The sequence below is a fragment of the Aedes albopictus genome, chromosome 2, assembly GCF_035046485.1.
Source record: "Aedes albopictus strain Foshan chromosome 2, AalbF5, whole genome shotgun sequence".
In the NCBI taxonomy this organism is placed as follows: domain Eukaryota; kingdom Metazoa; phylum Arthropoda; class Insecta; order Diptera; family Culicidae; genus Aedes; species Aedes albopictus.
Window position 1 is genome coordinate 342,543,432 of NC_085137.1, and position 15,027 is coordinate 342,558,458.

A 15,027-nucleotide genomic window follows, 5' to 3' on the forward strand; every position below is an offset into this window, starting at 1 on the left:
TTTTGCTCTTCTAAAACCGAATAACGCGTTTAAAATCTTACAACCTGTGAATTTAATACTTTAAATGCTAAATTAAATTTCGAAATTTCCCCTTAAACGCCTAAAGGTAGGCAATTTCATTTGAAATAAGTGATTTCTATTACAATAAATGACTATTTCTTCATAAAATGAACTTTTTATAACAATTTCATGTTCATTTCATGTTTAGCAGCCATGATTTCAGCTAAATGAGAAATACATTGCAAATTCCTTGAAAAAATAAGGCAAAACTAACTTTTTTCTAAAACATTAAAAGTCTACACTCATCTCTAGACGTCTACGAATCAGATGACGTAAAAAGTTTAAGATCATTACGACGCTTAAGAGCTCCTAGTATGAAATTACAATGTAGTACCCGACTGATCAATTTCACCCCGCTGATCAATTTGACCCCGGTTTACGGTACTTTAGAATTTTCCAGAGAAATTCGTCTTGTCATTGCTGGAATCAAAATCTTATATTCCGTATTTTTGCAACAGGTTTTATTCCAAGAACCTAATAATTTAAAACCAGTTTCTGTATATCTGTTATAATAAACGCATATTTTAACACATCTACTTTGTTTTACCGGATCGGATGAGCTCACAAATTTGACAAACTTGAAGTAGTTTGGCAACTGCCACCAACCCGTTCTGACGTGATGGCTGCGTTGGCGAGGATCGTCGTAATCTGTGGCGTTTTTGCGCCGTTGTTTTCGGTGAAAGGTCAATCAAATAAATACTTCACTGATACACAACCATGGGATTACTATTACAGGAAAACGTTGGATGGTAGAAGCTGGAGATCATTATGTTTAGAAAAAAAACTAGTAATAAAAGTATCTATTCCGTTTTAGATTGCCCAGGAAGATTTTATCCAGATCCTTACAAGTATGTATTTCTCCATGTATTCGAAGGAAAACCAGCATTTAAAGGAGAGTTCAAGCATATGGTATGTTTGTTGGATATTTATTAGTATGGATCGAAAAGACAAAGAGTAACACTTTTTGAATTTTAGGTAGCCATTGGATGGACTACTGCAAACGGAAACATTCAATATTTGTGTGGCGGGGCATTGATATCATCAAAGTTTATTCTGACAGCTGCCCATTGCTCTGTAAATAGGGAAGGGTATATAAAAATCCTACTATAACACAAATTTCACATATTTAACTTTGGGTACTTCTAGTTACGAACCAGATACTGTTCGTTTAGGTGACATTAACTTAGCTGAAGCAGTGGACGATGCAACGGCACAACAGATTGGCATTCGAAGTTTCAGAAAACATCCAGAGTACCGACCGAGCAGGAAATATTTTGATATTGCACTCATCGAACTAGAAACAGAAGCAATTATCAATTCTGCCACTTGCTTTGCATGTATTTGGTTGGGTAAAGATGTACCTCAGGCAGAAATGCAGGTTATCGGATTTGGCGCGACAGGTTATGGCGAAAATCTTAGTCCAACGCTACAGAAAGTCACATTATCAGCGGTCGATAAAGAAAGTTGTTCTGAGCGAGTTCCAGTCAGTAAGCGTCAACAGCCAAATGGTTTCGTCGATGGCCAGTTTTGCGCTGGAAGTGATCATGCGGATACTTGTGAGGTACGTATTAGTTATAGTCCATGAAGTTGTATTTCAAGAATATTATAGGTGGTTAATGGATTCGTTTATGAATTTGACAAAACGTCGAGAAAACAAAAATGTTTTAGTCAGTTCATTAGACGTAAATAAATAGTATTACTGGAACGATCAGTAAAAAACATCTATACGATGTTTTGAAATCCGAATGCGCAGAATGGCAAAAATTGAGGTGCTAGGCACATTCTCTGTAGCAGGCGGAGCACCACCTAATACAGGGGATGGCCAAAATGTTTGGGATAGGCAACTTTTTTTCTCCCACAAAAAAAAAATCAACATGCTGTAACTTTTCATAGAGTGCATCAAAAAATATCAAATTTTGACTGTTTGTCAACCTATTACATGTGCATCATTGGTACAAATTTGGGCTCGATTGATTAATGTATCGCAAAGTTAGAACAGTTCGGGTAAAACACCATTTTTTAGACAACTCATTTTTGAACTGTCATATCTCGGAAACCAGTGAACCGAATTGAATGAAATTTTTAACGTTTATCAACAATATATTGATACTTAATACAACGTTATAAAATGTAATATTTTCTCACGGCGAATTAAGTTATAGCGGGTTGAAATTTTTACCCATATAGAGGAAAATAAGTCAAATTTACAATACCACACAAAAATTACTAAATGTGTTCTTTCTTCAATCTAAATAGGCTCTAATATATCTGATTAAAGATAACTTGAGAACAGAAGTGGAAAATCTTTGGATATCAACACTAAAATTTATTGACATTGATGTAAACAAATTACATTTTTTCGAGAAAAATCCAAAAAGTGTCAATCCATGATAACTTTTTTCAAAGTTTAAAAAGTACGTATGTTTGAATTGTTGGTGAAGCATATACATATTGTTAGTTTACGTTCAAAATTTCATTCAATTCGGTTTACTGGTTTCCAAGATATGACAGCTCAAAAATAAGTTATCTAAAAAATAGTGTTTTACCCGAACGGTTCTAACTTTGCGATACATTAATCAATCGAGCCCAAATTTGTACCAATGATGCACATATAATAGGTAGACAAACAGTCAAAATTTGAGATCTTTTTATGCACTCTATGAAAAGTTACAGCATGTTAAATTTTTTTGTGGGAGAAAAAAAAGTTGGCTATCCCAAACATTTTGGCCATCCCCTGTATATGAAATGTGGTATTTGATATGAAATTTGGGAATGGTCATTGGTCAAGCTATGTTTAAGTTTTGCTTTGTGTAGGGGCAATCAGAAATCAGTAAATTATAGTAAAGTTACCACATGGATTAAAAAGTACTGGAAATTCTTGGTAGACTTTGTATAATATACGCTAATTACAATTTTTATGATTTTCAGGGTGACTCAGGTGGTCCAATTCAGATTGAACGAATAGATATTGATGGATCTGTTATACCTCTTATTGTTGGAGTAGTGTCATATGGTACGCCCTGTTCCAAAGGATCACTTGGCGTATACACTAGGGTAGCGTCCTATCAAGAGTGGATTGAACAAGAACTGCAACACCCAATTGACTACGTAGGTAAGGTATTTAGAATATATTTAATTCAATTTAATGTTTATTTATTCATATATATAAATATTTTTAGCATGCACAAGAACATCAACCTGTCTTGGTAGGAAAACTGTCGACACAAATATACATAGACCTTTATATCCTGGACCCATTTTCCGTGTCGGACTGTTATGGGACTCTACCAATTTTAATGCTTTCGAGTGTGGAGCTACAATAATAGATTATAGATTTGCTGTGACATCAGCATCCTGCGTGCAGTTGAAACCCATTAAACCACGCAGTATCATAGTAGAAACTACCGGTGAAACTGTAGACATTGATGAGATCATTTTACACCCGCGATATAGGGCTGATAAGCCGGTGCATGACATCGCATTACTAAAACTGTCAAAATTTATCGATCCCAACACGGATGTTCTGCCAGCATGTCTTTCGAAAAAAGATCTCGAAGAATTAAATATCTGGCATCAAAGTGTCTCTGCATTCGGAACTCGATACGCAAACAAAGAATCATTTAAAAAAGATGACTTTGAACGCTACACTATCGAAATGTATGAGTATGAAAAAGATATCCAATGTGTAAATCCCGAATTTTCATCAAACAGTTTTTACTGCTTCAATAATTCTGTCGATTTCATACCTACTGTGTGTAACGTATGTTTGGAACTGATGCTTGTTTGAGGACAGTTGATATAACATTTTTTCGTATTGCAGATGGACTACGGAGGCCCTGTTTCAGGAAGAGAATCCTCAAAAAATGTGCCATATCTCTTAGGAGTAGTGTCCAAGTTAAGTGAAAGTTGCGGAGAAGATGTGATTGTAGTAAAAGTAAAGGAATACATCGATTGGATTGAAAGTGTTGTCCTAGACCATACCAGTGAGCGATTGATTTTTCAATGAATAGAAATAAACAATGTAAATTAAATTTGAATCAAAGTTTTTTTTTTATATACACTAATACCTCTTTTTATGCATGTTTTTTATGCACTTTTAATTTATGCACCTTTTTTATGCCCTGCATAAAAAGAGGGAAAGCTACTCAGAACCAATATTGTGCATAAGAATATTTAATAATGACAGGAACTATTGCAACGGTCACCCAAAGGAAGGATACATATTCATGTTTGGGTGTTTCCGAAGGTCTCATGTGCGTTACATGGGCTTCGAGTGGGTCTTGAGGGGATTTCGGAGTCATTTCAGGAGTTTCAGAGCATTTTAGGCTGGTTTCAGAGCCGTTACGGAGACGTTTTTAGGGGTTTTGGTTTAGGAGGATTTTTTTAGACATTTCAAGATGTTTCAGATCATTTTCGGCGTGATGCGGAGGCGTTACAAAAACATTACGGAGGAGTTTTCGGGGTGTTCGGAGCCTCTCAGGTGCGTTACATGGGGTCCGAAGGGGTTTAAGGGGGATTTTGGAGGCATTTCAAGACGTTTTAGAGCATTTTTCTTGGGATGCAGAGGCGTTACTTAAGCGTTACGAGGAGTTTTCGTGGGGTTCGGAGCCTCTTACGTGCGTTACATGGGGTCCGATGGGGTTTAAGGGGGATTTTGGAGGCATTTCAAGACGTTTCAGAGCATTTTATGCGGAATTAAGAGGCGTTACGAAAGCGTTATAGGGCCCATATAGCCGAGGCGGTAAACGCACGGGTATTCAGCATGACCATGCTGAGGGTGACGGGTTCGATTCCCGGTCGGTCCAGGATCTTTTCGTAAAGGAAATTTACTTGACTTCCTTGGGCATAGAGCTCTTAGTTAATAACTGTGGAAGTGCTCATAGAACACTGCTGAGCTGAGAAGCAGGCTTTGTCCCAGTGAGGACGTTACGCCAAGAAGAGAGAGAGGCGAATGCGTTACGGAGGAGTTTTCAGGGGGTTTGGAGCCCCTCAAGTGCGTTACATGGTGTCCCATGGAGTCTAAGGGTGATTTTGAAGGCATTTCAGGACCTTTCAGAGCCTCTTCAGTGGGATTCAGAGGTGTTACGGAAGCGTTACGGAGAAGTTTCCGAGGGGTTCGAAGCGTCTCAGGCAGGGGCCTACATCGTCGAAACCAAAACATGACGCTGAAAGCGAGCGCCCATCAGCATCGGACGAACGCCGACGACGGGAACATTCATAACAACATGCATGCGCTTCGCTTCATCCGCCCTTCTTGTCACTTTCTTCGACGCAACGACGGGTGGCGGCTCATTTTCACACCGACTGGGATTCAATTGAAATTTTCAAATTGTCTAAAATGTATGTTTGATTAGTTTTTAAATGGGTAATAGACTATTTCAGTAAAATATGCATAGCATACATTAACATTACACAGATTTGCCGGATGTTACACTCATTAATTGAGTTATAACAGAGAAATTCATTCGATGCCGAACGAGTGTGCGTGAGCTTGTGAGTGCAAAACAAAGTGGCATCTGCGACGGCGCAGCACCGTCGGTTCATCGGTGACGATGACAGTCGGGCTGAGCGACGACGACGGCGCCTTGTTTACATTGACGAATGAAAACATTGTTTACAAACTTCGTCTGAAAATTTCAATTGAAATTGAAAATGTAGGGCCCTGGTCTCAGGTGCGTTACATGACCCCATGTAGAGGATTTAAAAGGGATTTTTGAGGCATTTCAAGACGTTTCAGAGCATTTTCAGGGATTCAGAGGCGTTACGGAAGCGTTACGGAGAAGTTCTCAGGGGTTTCGAAGCCTTTCAGGTGCGTTACATGGGGTCCCCGGGGGGTTCAAGGGGGATTTTTGAGGCATTTCAGGAAGTTTCAGAGCAGACTCTGAAATACCTTAAATCGCCCCTCAAACCTCATGCAACGCCCTTTAAAGTCTCCTGAGATCCCTTGAATTGCCCCTAAACCCCCTTGGAACGCCCCTGAAATCCACTTAATACTATTGAAATACCCCAGAATTCTCCGTAATCCCATAAAAATACCAAAAAATCTTGACAGAACACCCTTGTAAGGCTCCTCAAATCCCCCGTAACAACCCCTTAAAACGCCCCTGAAGCCCCTTGGAATCCCCTTTTTGGGGCCGATGGGAAGCGAAAAATTCGGAACCGACTCGAACCACGGCTCGCGCACACTCGTCCCGTCGTCGGAGCCCCGCAGAGAGAAGAGAAAAAAAAATCGCAAAAATCTAGCAAAGCCAGCGCGCGAAACTTTGCTGCTGCCGAACTACCGCACACTACTCCAATTAAAGCCCAAACTTAATTTATGCATAAATTTCCCTCTTTTTATGCCTCATTTAATTTATGCACATTTTTAATTTATGCAGTCCCAGCCATGTGCATAAAAAGAGGTTCCAGTGTATTTATTGTGTGAAAATTATGGCGGTTGTCGTTTGTTAAAACATCGAATAACATATCCATCCAGAGCTTGACTTATATATCAATACCTCATACTGTCAAGTGACCAGATAACCCTGACAGTCCCGGATTCAAGCTTGTCGGTGCATTGTTAGGTGTCCCGAATGTCAACAATCGCTATTTTATTATTGACAGATATATCTGACATAGGTATATGATGAACTGATGCTGTTCTTGTTAAAGCTAAGTTTCCTGTTCCCAAGTAGAGCGCTCAAGTAAAATTCTTCCTTTTTTCGCAGGTATGATCTAGTACGGGTAGATTCCTTGCGGAATAATAGCACGGACTATTTTTCCGCGTGGAAAAGTGACAGCTCCATTTGATTTGCACGTGAGTCGTTACGAGCGTTACACTTTTTTGCTTACTTGCCAGTTACGAACTGCTCAAGTACTTGTCTTATCGTTTTGCACAGTACGTCCAAAGTGGGAACTAGCCATAAGGCAAACTTTTTGCAAATATTGCTGTATGCATGCAAAACGCAAACATCAAATGCAGGAATACTAAATGCGGTAAGACTTTTTAACAAGTAAGGGGCTGTCCATAAACCACGTGGTCATTTTTTTGGGACTTCTAACCCCCCCCCCCCGCGTGGTCATTAGTCCATACAAAAATTTTTATTCGTCCATAAAAAATGGTCATTGGCCGAACCCCCCCCCCCCCCTCATGACCACGTGGTTTATGGACAGCCCCTAACTGGATGTCAGCAGGAGCTATTGAATCCTTGGTTAGCGGTGATATTGACAATGGTGATTATTAAGTTGCCTTTACCGCGATTGAACCGCATTTGGGCAACGTTTGCATCTTGAACGCACACTGCAATAAAACAATAAAAATCCCAGATTTATCCACCTAGTGGTGATAGTGCCTTTCTCGTCGCATATGTACTCATGATCTTTCAGTCGACGCAATAAATCTTGCCTTAGAGTCAGTGATCAGCCCTTAATCTATGTGCTCGGTAACGGACGGAGAAGGAGGAAATTCTCATAACAGCAGTTCAGACTTCAAAAATGTTAAAAACTCAAAGCTCCCACATGTTCATTGCAATCCTTGGTGCAAAACTAGAGTCCTGTCAAATGTTTAGCCATTTCGGTGGTGATTTAATGGTGGCCCAAGAGCGAAATAGGTTTATATGGAAATAACTATGGAGAATTTTCAAAAAAAAGTTCTGCACGTTTTAGAGCATTTACACATGGATAAAGTCATAGGATCAAAGCCAAATTAAATTTTTTAGATCTCAATGATGAATGTTGCCAAAGACCGCAACTCATTTCGATTCACGATTTAAAAGGTATTCATTTTTTTTCCCCTGTTATAAAACGTTTATTTGATCGATTTGCTTATTAAAAATTATTTACATAATTTGTTAAACATCGACATCTAAGTAAACGGAAACTTAATTCATCTACATCTACCCTGCCATTACAATTTACAATGAAGGTTGTGGTACTCCGTAAACTGATGCGCTGCCACCCGATCGCCGCAAACCCGTACAAGACTCTTCAGGTCCCGCGTCGTGCAACACGATCAGATGCAATGTTGTCTCCCTCGCTCGCTGAGCAAACATACACTCTAAATCTCAACTAACTACTTCGTGTGAGTATAAACTCACACACCAAGATTTGCGTAGATTAGTATCAAGTCACATAGGATACCACATCTCCCTTTTTCTACGAGACGAAATGTGTATTCATCTGAATCCTAAGTCCCTTGCTTTTTATGAATAACTGATTCAAACACTTTGTTGTTATTATTCCAGTTTTACATTTTCGTTTTACGATAACAAATCTTGTAAAATGTTATCTTTTCCGGTAAGTCAAATGCCTGTGCTTTGGCTGCTATATCTCTGTTACTGCTTACCTGTGCGAATAGTTATGGGCAACGGTTATGGTTAAAGACATACTTCGCATACTGTCCAACCTCTTAATGTCTCTAACATTTCTCAGCCTTAGCATAATTGATCTGTCAAGCACGTTTTAGTTTGGTGCTGCTGTGATCTTTCTTCTAAGGCACTCACATTAAAAGAAGATGGTATTTAACCAGCCACTTCTATATCGCCAATTGTAATTTAATGATAGCCATGATCACCAACTGCGGAAGGATTTATCGCAATTCTAATGCTGGAGCACTGTAGTGCATCTTTTATTGAGCCACGATATAACACGTACTGAAACGCATTTTAACATAATTTGTTTCTATATTTGTTTTGTTTCCACTTATTTCCATTGAGGTTTTTTTTTTTTTTTTTTTGACTACATCATAGTATATCTCTCACTTCCCATCATGTCTTTTAAAGAATAGAACTGTAAGGTTTTGTTTTCCAAATTAATGGTCGTTATATTCTCATAATTGTCTCTCCATGCTGGTACTTAATTGTCTTTTCTATGCTCGCACGTGGACGGAGCCCGCTTCTTTAGTTCTTATGTACATTCTCACAGTTGATGATTTAAGGACTTCATTTCCTTCCATCACATACATTTTTGTATTGTGTGGTGAGCATAATGATTTGATACGGAATTCGGTGCACCATGCAATTTCTCATCTGAAAACATCCTCGACCGACAAGAGAATCGAACTTGCAGTCTCTTCATCCGCACTGGAAGCTTAAGCACTAGATCAAATGGAGACTCATTCTTCTACTATTCTTTCGTAACGTCATCATCCTCAGCATAATCTTGCTGAAAACCCGCGCGTTAAGCGCTTCGCCGATATGGGCCCTGCAACCGTAATGTCACGTACAAGTTCTCCGTTGCAAAACTGCTATGTTAAATTTTAAACATTTATCGCATCTTTATTTCTCATTAACATTGTCCACTTCCCCTTCCTCCAACTCACCAGTACTAATATTCTCTTCCATCAACAAGCGCGATCAATTTGTTAGTACTCCAGTTAAACATTCATCCTAGTTTTTCGTGTGTTACATCATGTTGCCAAAAGATAATTATGATTTCTTTTCTTGACCAGATTATTAAAAAATCTGTTGGACTATTTGCAATCCATAACAACTCCTGGATCCCCAGGCTTAAATATTCCTTTAATCATCCTCTTACAGGCATTACAACTCTACAGCATTACATTAACAGAACCAACTATTTCATTTCCTTCCGTCTACACCCTTTTAAGCCAGACATGTCTGAGTTTTTGTTGTTTAAGTGTAGCAGAATCTCAAACGATTTTCCGAACGTTGACACATTTGTTCGTTCAATACCTCCACGTTTGATTAATGGACATCAGCCCTCGAGCAGTCGTGTCTTCGACCACCCTCATCGACTCCAAACTCACTTTGTATAAAACAAGCGTGTTTTTTCATGGTCCGCATACTCGGTACACGACGCGACCGCTTTCGGCTTAAGCGTGTCAGTTTGTGTCGTAATTAGCTCAACATTCCACCAGGGTTCGTTTTTTTTCTGCACATTTCCGAGAAACAACTTCCAGTTCCAGAAGATTTTCAACAGCCCCGAGATTCAAAATCAGCCATCTCTGCTCCTGAATTGCCTTGACGCATTCACCTCCCGGACAGACATGGATGTTCAATTTGATTTTGAAAATGAACAAATGTACATTTACAAGTACACTCTTCTACTGTTAGCTGGCTTTTACTCTTAGCTGGCCGCCATAATTCTTCTTCCTCTATTTTTCTTTATTTCGTCATATATCCATCCTGTTCACCTTTAGAATCATCTTCGTGTGATGTTATGCCAATCGAGCCAACCTCAATCCGTCCGCGTTATTTACGGTCTCCGAGACCACAGTTTCTTTTTTTTTCGCTCCCCGGGAGCAGCGCTGTGCCAAGCACCAGCCGATTTCAGTTACTACGGTCTCCGGGACCTTTCTGTTATCGCTCTCCGGGAGAACACCGTGCTATCATGCACAAGCCGTTTCAGCCGTTTTCGGTCTCCGGGACCATCATTCGTTCGAACGCTCTCCGGGAGCAGTGCTTTCAGAAGAAATCATCTACAATTAACTTACCACAAAACACAAACTAATCGCTCAATTTCTATAGTACAACAAATCCATTTGTTTGGCACTTGCGGACTTCCGTAATTATCCCCATCTAGTCGCCACTGTGGTACTCCGTAAACTGATGCGCTGCCACCCGATCGCCGCAAACCCGTACAAGACTCTTCAGGTCCCGCGTCGTGCAACACGATCAGATGCAATGTTGTCTCCCTCGCTCGCTGAGCAAACATACACTCTAAATCTCAACTAACTACTTCGTGTGAGTATAAACTCACACACCAAGATTTGCGTAGATTAGTATCAAGTCACATAGGATACCACAAAGGTAATGTAATTAACTAGCGTTTTCAAAACAATGGTTTTATTCACGGTCGAAATCCATTCGAGGGATGGCCTCAATAATTCCTCGCAGTCAAACAAACGCCGACGACCAGTTATCACCAGCAGCCTTTGTTGAAGTAGTTGCCATGCAGCTTGTACTCTGGTACAGGAGAAAAATTTGTGCACTATTGTTTCGCTGGGTGCACACAGAACAAGCATTGTTCTCCATCCGATCGTCGCATTCTAAACAGAAGCCGCCGGTGTGGCACTTTCTGATTTATCCACACGTATAGATTTTTGAGACGACGACAGTGCACGCGTCGAAATGTTCGTCCATACGAGCCCAGTTGGAGTTTGGATGATCTGCTTCCACTTTTGGTCTGTCTGTTTGATCGACGTAGAAGCGGTGGATGAGATCGGCGGAGGGGTAATGTCTGATTTGGTGGGGGAAATTTGGAAGGCTGCTAATGATTAACTTCAGGCAGGGAAGGTTTGAAATGGCATTTGCCGGGAGGGGATTAACTTGACTAATGCAGGAATGATAAAAAGGAAGGGACTCGATCTCTAATAGATGTCTGTTGATGAGCAACGATGGACATTTCATGCTCGGAAGATGCAGTTTCAATCCACCGTCCTCATTCCTACGAGCTAGTTGCAGCATTGGTATGGTCGCAGGTGATCCACGAAATAAATACCTACTCATGGTCGCCGTTATCTTCGCCACATGTGCCGCTAACGGAGTCAAGTGTGATGCCATGTACCACATTCTGGAGGACAAGAACGTGTTTAGCAAAATCACTTTTTGGTGTAGGGTCAGGGTGCGTTGTGAATGAAGCCAAACTTGCCGGGAGAAATTTGTCACGATTGAGTCCCAGTTCAAGTTGATCATTTCCCGCACCGAGTTGGAAAAAGTTACTCCGAGAATTTTGATTGTGTTCTCAGTTCGCAGCCATGGCACATTAAGAGGCACATCCGCAAGCCCAACGTCGATTGCTGTTGTTTTGCCTTCATTGAGAACTGCTCCAGACACACGTCCGAAGCGACGGAATATGTCCCGCATCGCATCCAGTTTCTCAACGCTGTTAACAATAGCGCTGATGTCGTCCGCATAGGCCACGATCAAATCTCTGCCGCACACTTGCTTCAAACGCTGGAGGAGAGGGTGCAGGTAAATCACAAAAAGATGCATAGACAGTGGATCCCCTTGTCCGACCGACCGCTGTATCGGAAAATTCTCAGAAAGAAAGCCATTGATGAGAAGACGAGAAGGCGAGGCAGCTCCTATTCGCGATAATAGGTCCACCAGTCATCAATCAGTCAATCGGAGAGATGATGGATGGGGCACTGTGGAGAGCCAGCAGGCGAAGAAGAAGAAGCGAAAGGAGAAGGAAGAGCAGACAAAGGAAGAAAAGAGGAAGGAACAGGAGAAGAAAGAAAATCGCCGGCCCCCTAGGCAGAGGAAGAAGGGTGATGCACTGATCGTCGTAGCGAAGGACAAGACGACGTACGCCGCGCTCCTCAGGAAAGTGAGGGAGGACCCGGAGCTAAAAGAGTTGGGTGAAAACGTGGTAAAGACCAGGCGCACCCAGAAAGGAGAGATGCTGTTCGAGCTCAAGAAGGATCCGGTGATTAAGAGCTCAGAGTACCGGGAGCTCATTGCGAAATCCTTAAGCAGCGAGGCCACCGTGAGAGCACTTTCACAGGAGGCAGTGCTCGAGGTCAAGGATTTGGACGAGGTCACGACTGAGGAAGAACTGAGAGTCGCATTGACCGAGCAGTGCAACTTGGAAGTACCGGTGACAATCCGAATCAGGAGATCGTTTGCAGGTACCCAGACGGCGGCAATCCGACTACCAGTTGATGCGGCCAACAAGATTGCGGTAGCCGGCAAGACCAAGGTCGGATGGGCGGTGTGCCCGCTGCGACTGGCTCCCCGAGTCACCAAGAAAATGGAGAGGTGTTTCAGGTGCATGGAATTTGGTCATTAGTCAAGACACTGCAAGGGTCCAGATAGGTCCTAACGGTACTGGAACTGCGGCGAAAACGGACACGTTGCTCGAGACTGCACGAAGCAACCCAAGTGCATGCTGTACAAGCCGGAGGAAGGAAATGGCCACCGGACGGGAGGCTATAAATGCCCGGCCCACAAAAAGGCGAAGGCATGCCAACAATGATACAGATAACGCACATTAATCTGAATCATTGCGACATCGCACAACAACTGTTGTGGCAGTCGACAACAGAGACGATCATTGCGATCATCGCAGAGCCGTATCAGGTTCCTCCTGAGAACGGCAATTGGGAAGCGAATATAGCAGGATTGGCGGCTATACAAGTTATGAGCAGATTCCCTATAGATGAAGTGGTGGAAAACTCTTACGAAGGTTTCGTGATCGCCAAAGTTAACGGTGTCTTCGTATGTAACTGCTATGCGCCTCCAAGATGGACCGAGGAGCAATACAACCGGATGTTGGATGCACTCACTGACACGCTGGTAGGACGTAGGCCAGTAGTCATCGGCGGCGATTTCAACGCCTGGGCCGTTGAGTGGGGCAGCCGGCAAACCAATGCAAGAGGATATAGTCTACTTGAAGCTCTGGCGAAGCTGGACGTAAAGCTGTGCAATGTAGGAACAGTCAGCACATTCCGCAAAGACGGTCGTGAATCCATCATCGACATTACATTCTGTAGTCCATCGTTGATGGAAGACATGGACTGGAGGGTGAGTGAGGAGTACTCCCACAGCGACCACCAGGCGATCCTCTACAAGATAGGCCAGAGAGCTCCTACGTCCATACAGAGAACTAGGGCTTATGAGCGGAAGTGGAAGACGAAGGACTTCGACAAGGAGACTTTTATCGAAGCACTTCGGCCAAATAGCGATGCGGCAAACCTCGACCCAGGGTGGTTGACGGAAGCGCTAGCAACGGCATGTGATGCAGCAATGCCGAGGAAGATTGAACCAAGGAACGCTAGACGCCCAGCGTACTGGTGGAATGTGACGCTCAGCACCCTTCGTGCGGCTTGCCTCCGAGCTAGGAGACGAGTTCAGAGGGCAAGAACTGGGGCCGATAGAGAAGAGCGCAAGGTTGCATTCCGTGAAGCTAGAGCTGCCTTCAAACGAGCTATCAAGCAGAGCGAGGCGAACTGTTACAATGAGCTATGCCAGGAAGCCGACGCTAACCCCTGGGGAAATGCCTACCGCATCATAATGGTAAAGCTGAAGGGCCCAATGACGCCAGTCGAAATGTGCCCAGACAAACTGAAGGGTATCGTGGAGGGTTTGTTTCCAAAACACGATACGACAACGTGGCCACCTACGCCGTACAGCGAGGGCGATGCGGAATTTGATGTAAACCGACTGGTCTCCAACGATGAGCTCGTTGCCGTGGCGAAAGCATTGAAAGTGAAGAAGGCTCCCGGCCCGGATGCTATCCCCAACGTGGCGCTGAAAGCAGCGATCCTGGAGTATCCTAATATGTCCAGGTCAGTGTTGCAAAAATGCCTGGAGGAAGGCATCTTTCCGGGTATATGGAAGGTCCAAAAACTAGTGCTCCCAAGTAACACACTTGTCACCGAAGAGTCACGGCGGCGCAGGTTTTTGTTGCGCAGAAGTCACTGTGACTTACTACTAGCAAGTAAGTGTTGATTTGTTATGCGCCTCCGCGGTGGCCGATAGAGCAGTTCACGCAAATGCTGGACCGATTAACGACCGTGCTAACAGGGCGAAGGCCGGTGGTAATAGCGGGCGACTTTAATGCCTGGGCCGTGGAATAGGGAAGCCGTTTCACGAACCAGCGGGGTCAGATCCTGCTAGAAACACTGGCCATCTTAGATGTCGACTTGGCTAATGTCGGTACCAAGAGTACCTTTAGTCGAAACGGAGCGGAGTCAATTATTGACGTGACCTTTTGTACTCCTGGAGAGTAGATGATGGCTACACTCACAGCGACCACCTGGCGGTTCGCTACAGTGTCGACTACAACAACAGCAGACAGCGGATAGAAGAAGAGGCGGCTAGGCCAAGGCCAAGCCCTCGTAGGTGGAAGACATCATACTTCGACGAAGAGGTATTTAGGGAAGCGCTCCGCCGTGAGCGAAACTTAATCGGTTTAGACGGCGACGAGCTGGTAGCGGTGCTCTCACGTGCGTGTGATGCGACCATGCCTTGGCGAGTCCACCCTAGAAATGGGAGGCCACCGGCTTACTGGTGGACCGACGCG

The 15,027-nt window shown here is 43.0% G+C and overlaps 1 protein-coding gene across 1 annotated transcript; it reads left to right on the plus strand.

Annotated features, from left to right (window-relative positions):
- The first annotated feature begins 643 nt into the window (after positions 1–643).
- On the plus strand, positions 644–4,358 carry LOC109402346 (CUB and peptidase domain-containing protein 1). The gene is made up of 7 exons (XM_029857443.2): positions 644–809; positions 875–969; positions 1,036–1,148; positions 1,207–1,621; positions 2,989–3,172; positions 3,240–3,820; positions 3,881–4,358. The coding sequence occupies exons 1-7, from the start codon at positions 680–682 to the stop codon at positions 4,064–4,066; spliced, it is 1,704 nt and encodes a 567-aa protein (XP_029713303.2). The 5' UTR covers positions 644–679; the 3' UTR covers positions 4,067–4,358.
- Positions 4,359–15,027: the final 10,669 nt, after the last annotated feature.

Coding starts and splice junctions, on each gene's coding strand:
- LOC109402346 (XM_029857443.2), top strand. CDS start 680: ATGGCTGCGTTGGCGAGGATCGTCGTAATCTGTGGCGTTTTTGCGCCG. Junction 810..874: donor TTACAGGAAAACGTTGGATG/GTAGAAGCTGGA, acceptor ATTCCGTTTTAG/ATTGCCCAGGAAGATTTTAT. Junction 1,622..2,988: donor ATCATGCGGATACTTGTGAG/GTACGTATTAGT, acceptor TATGATTTTCAG/GGTGACTCAGGTGGTCCAAT.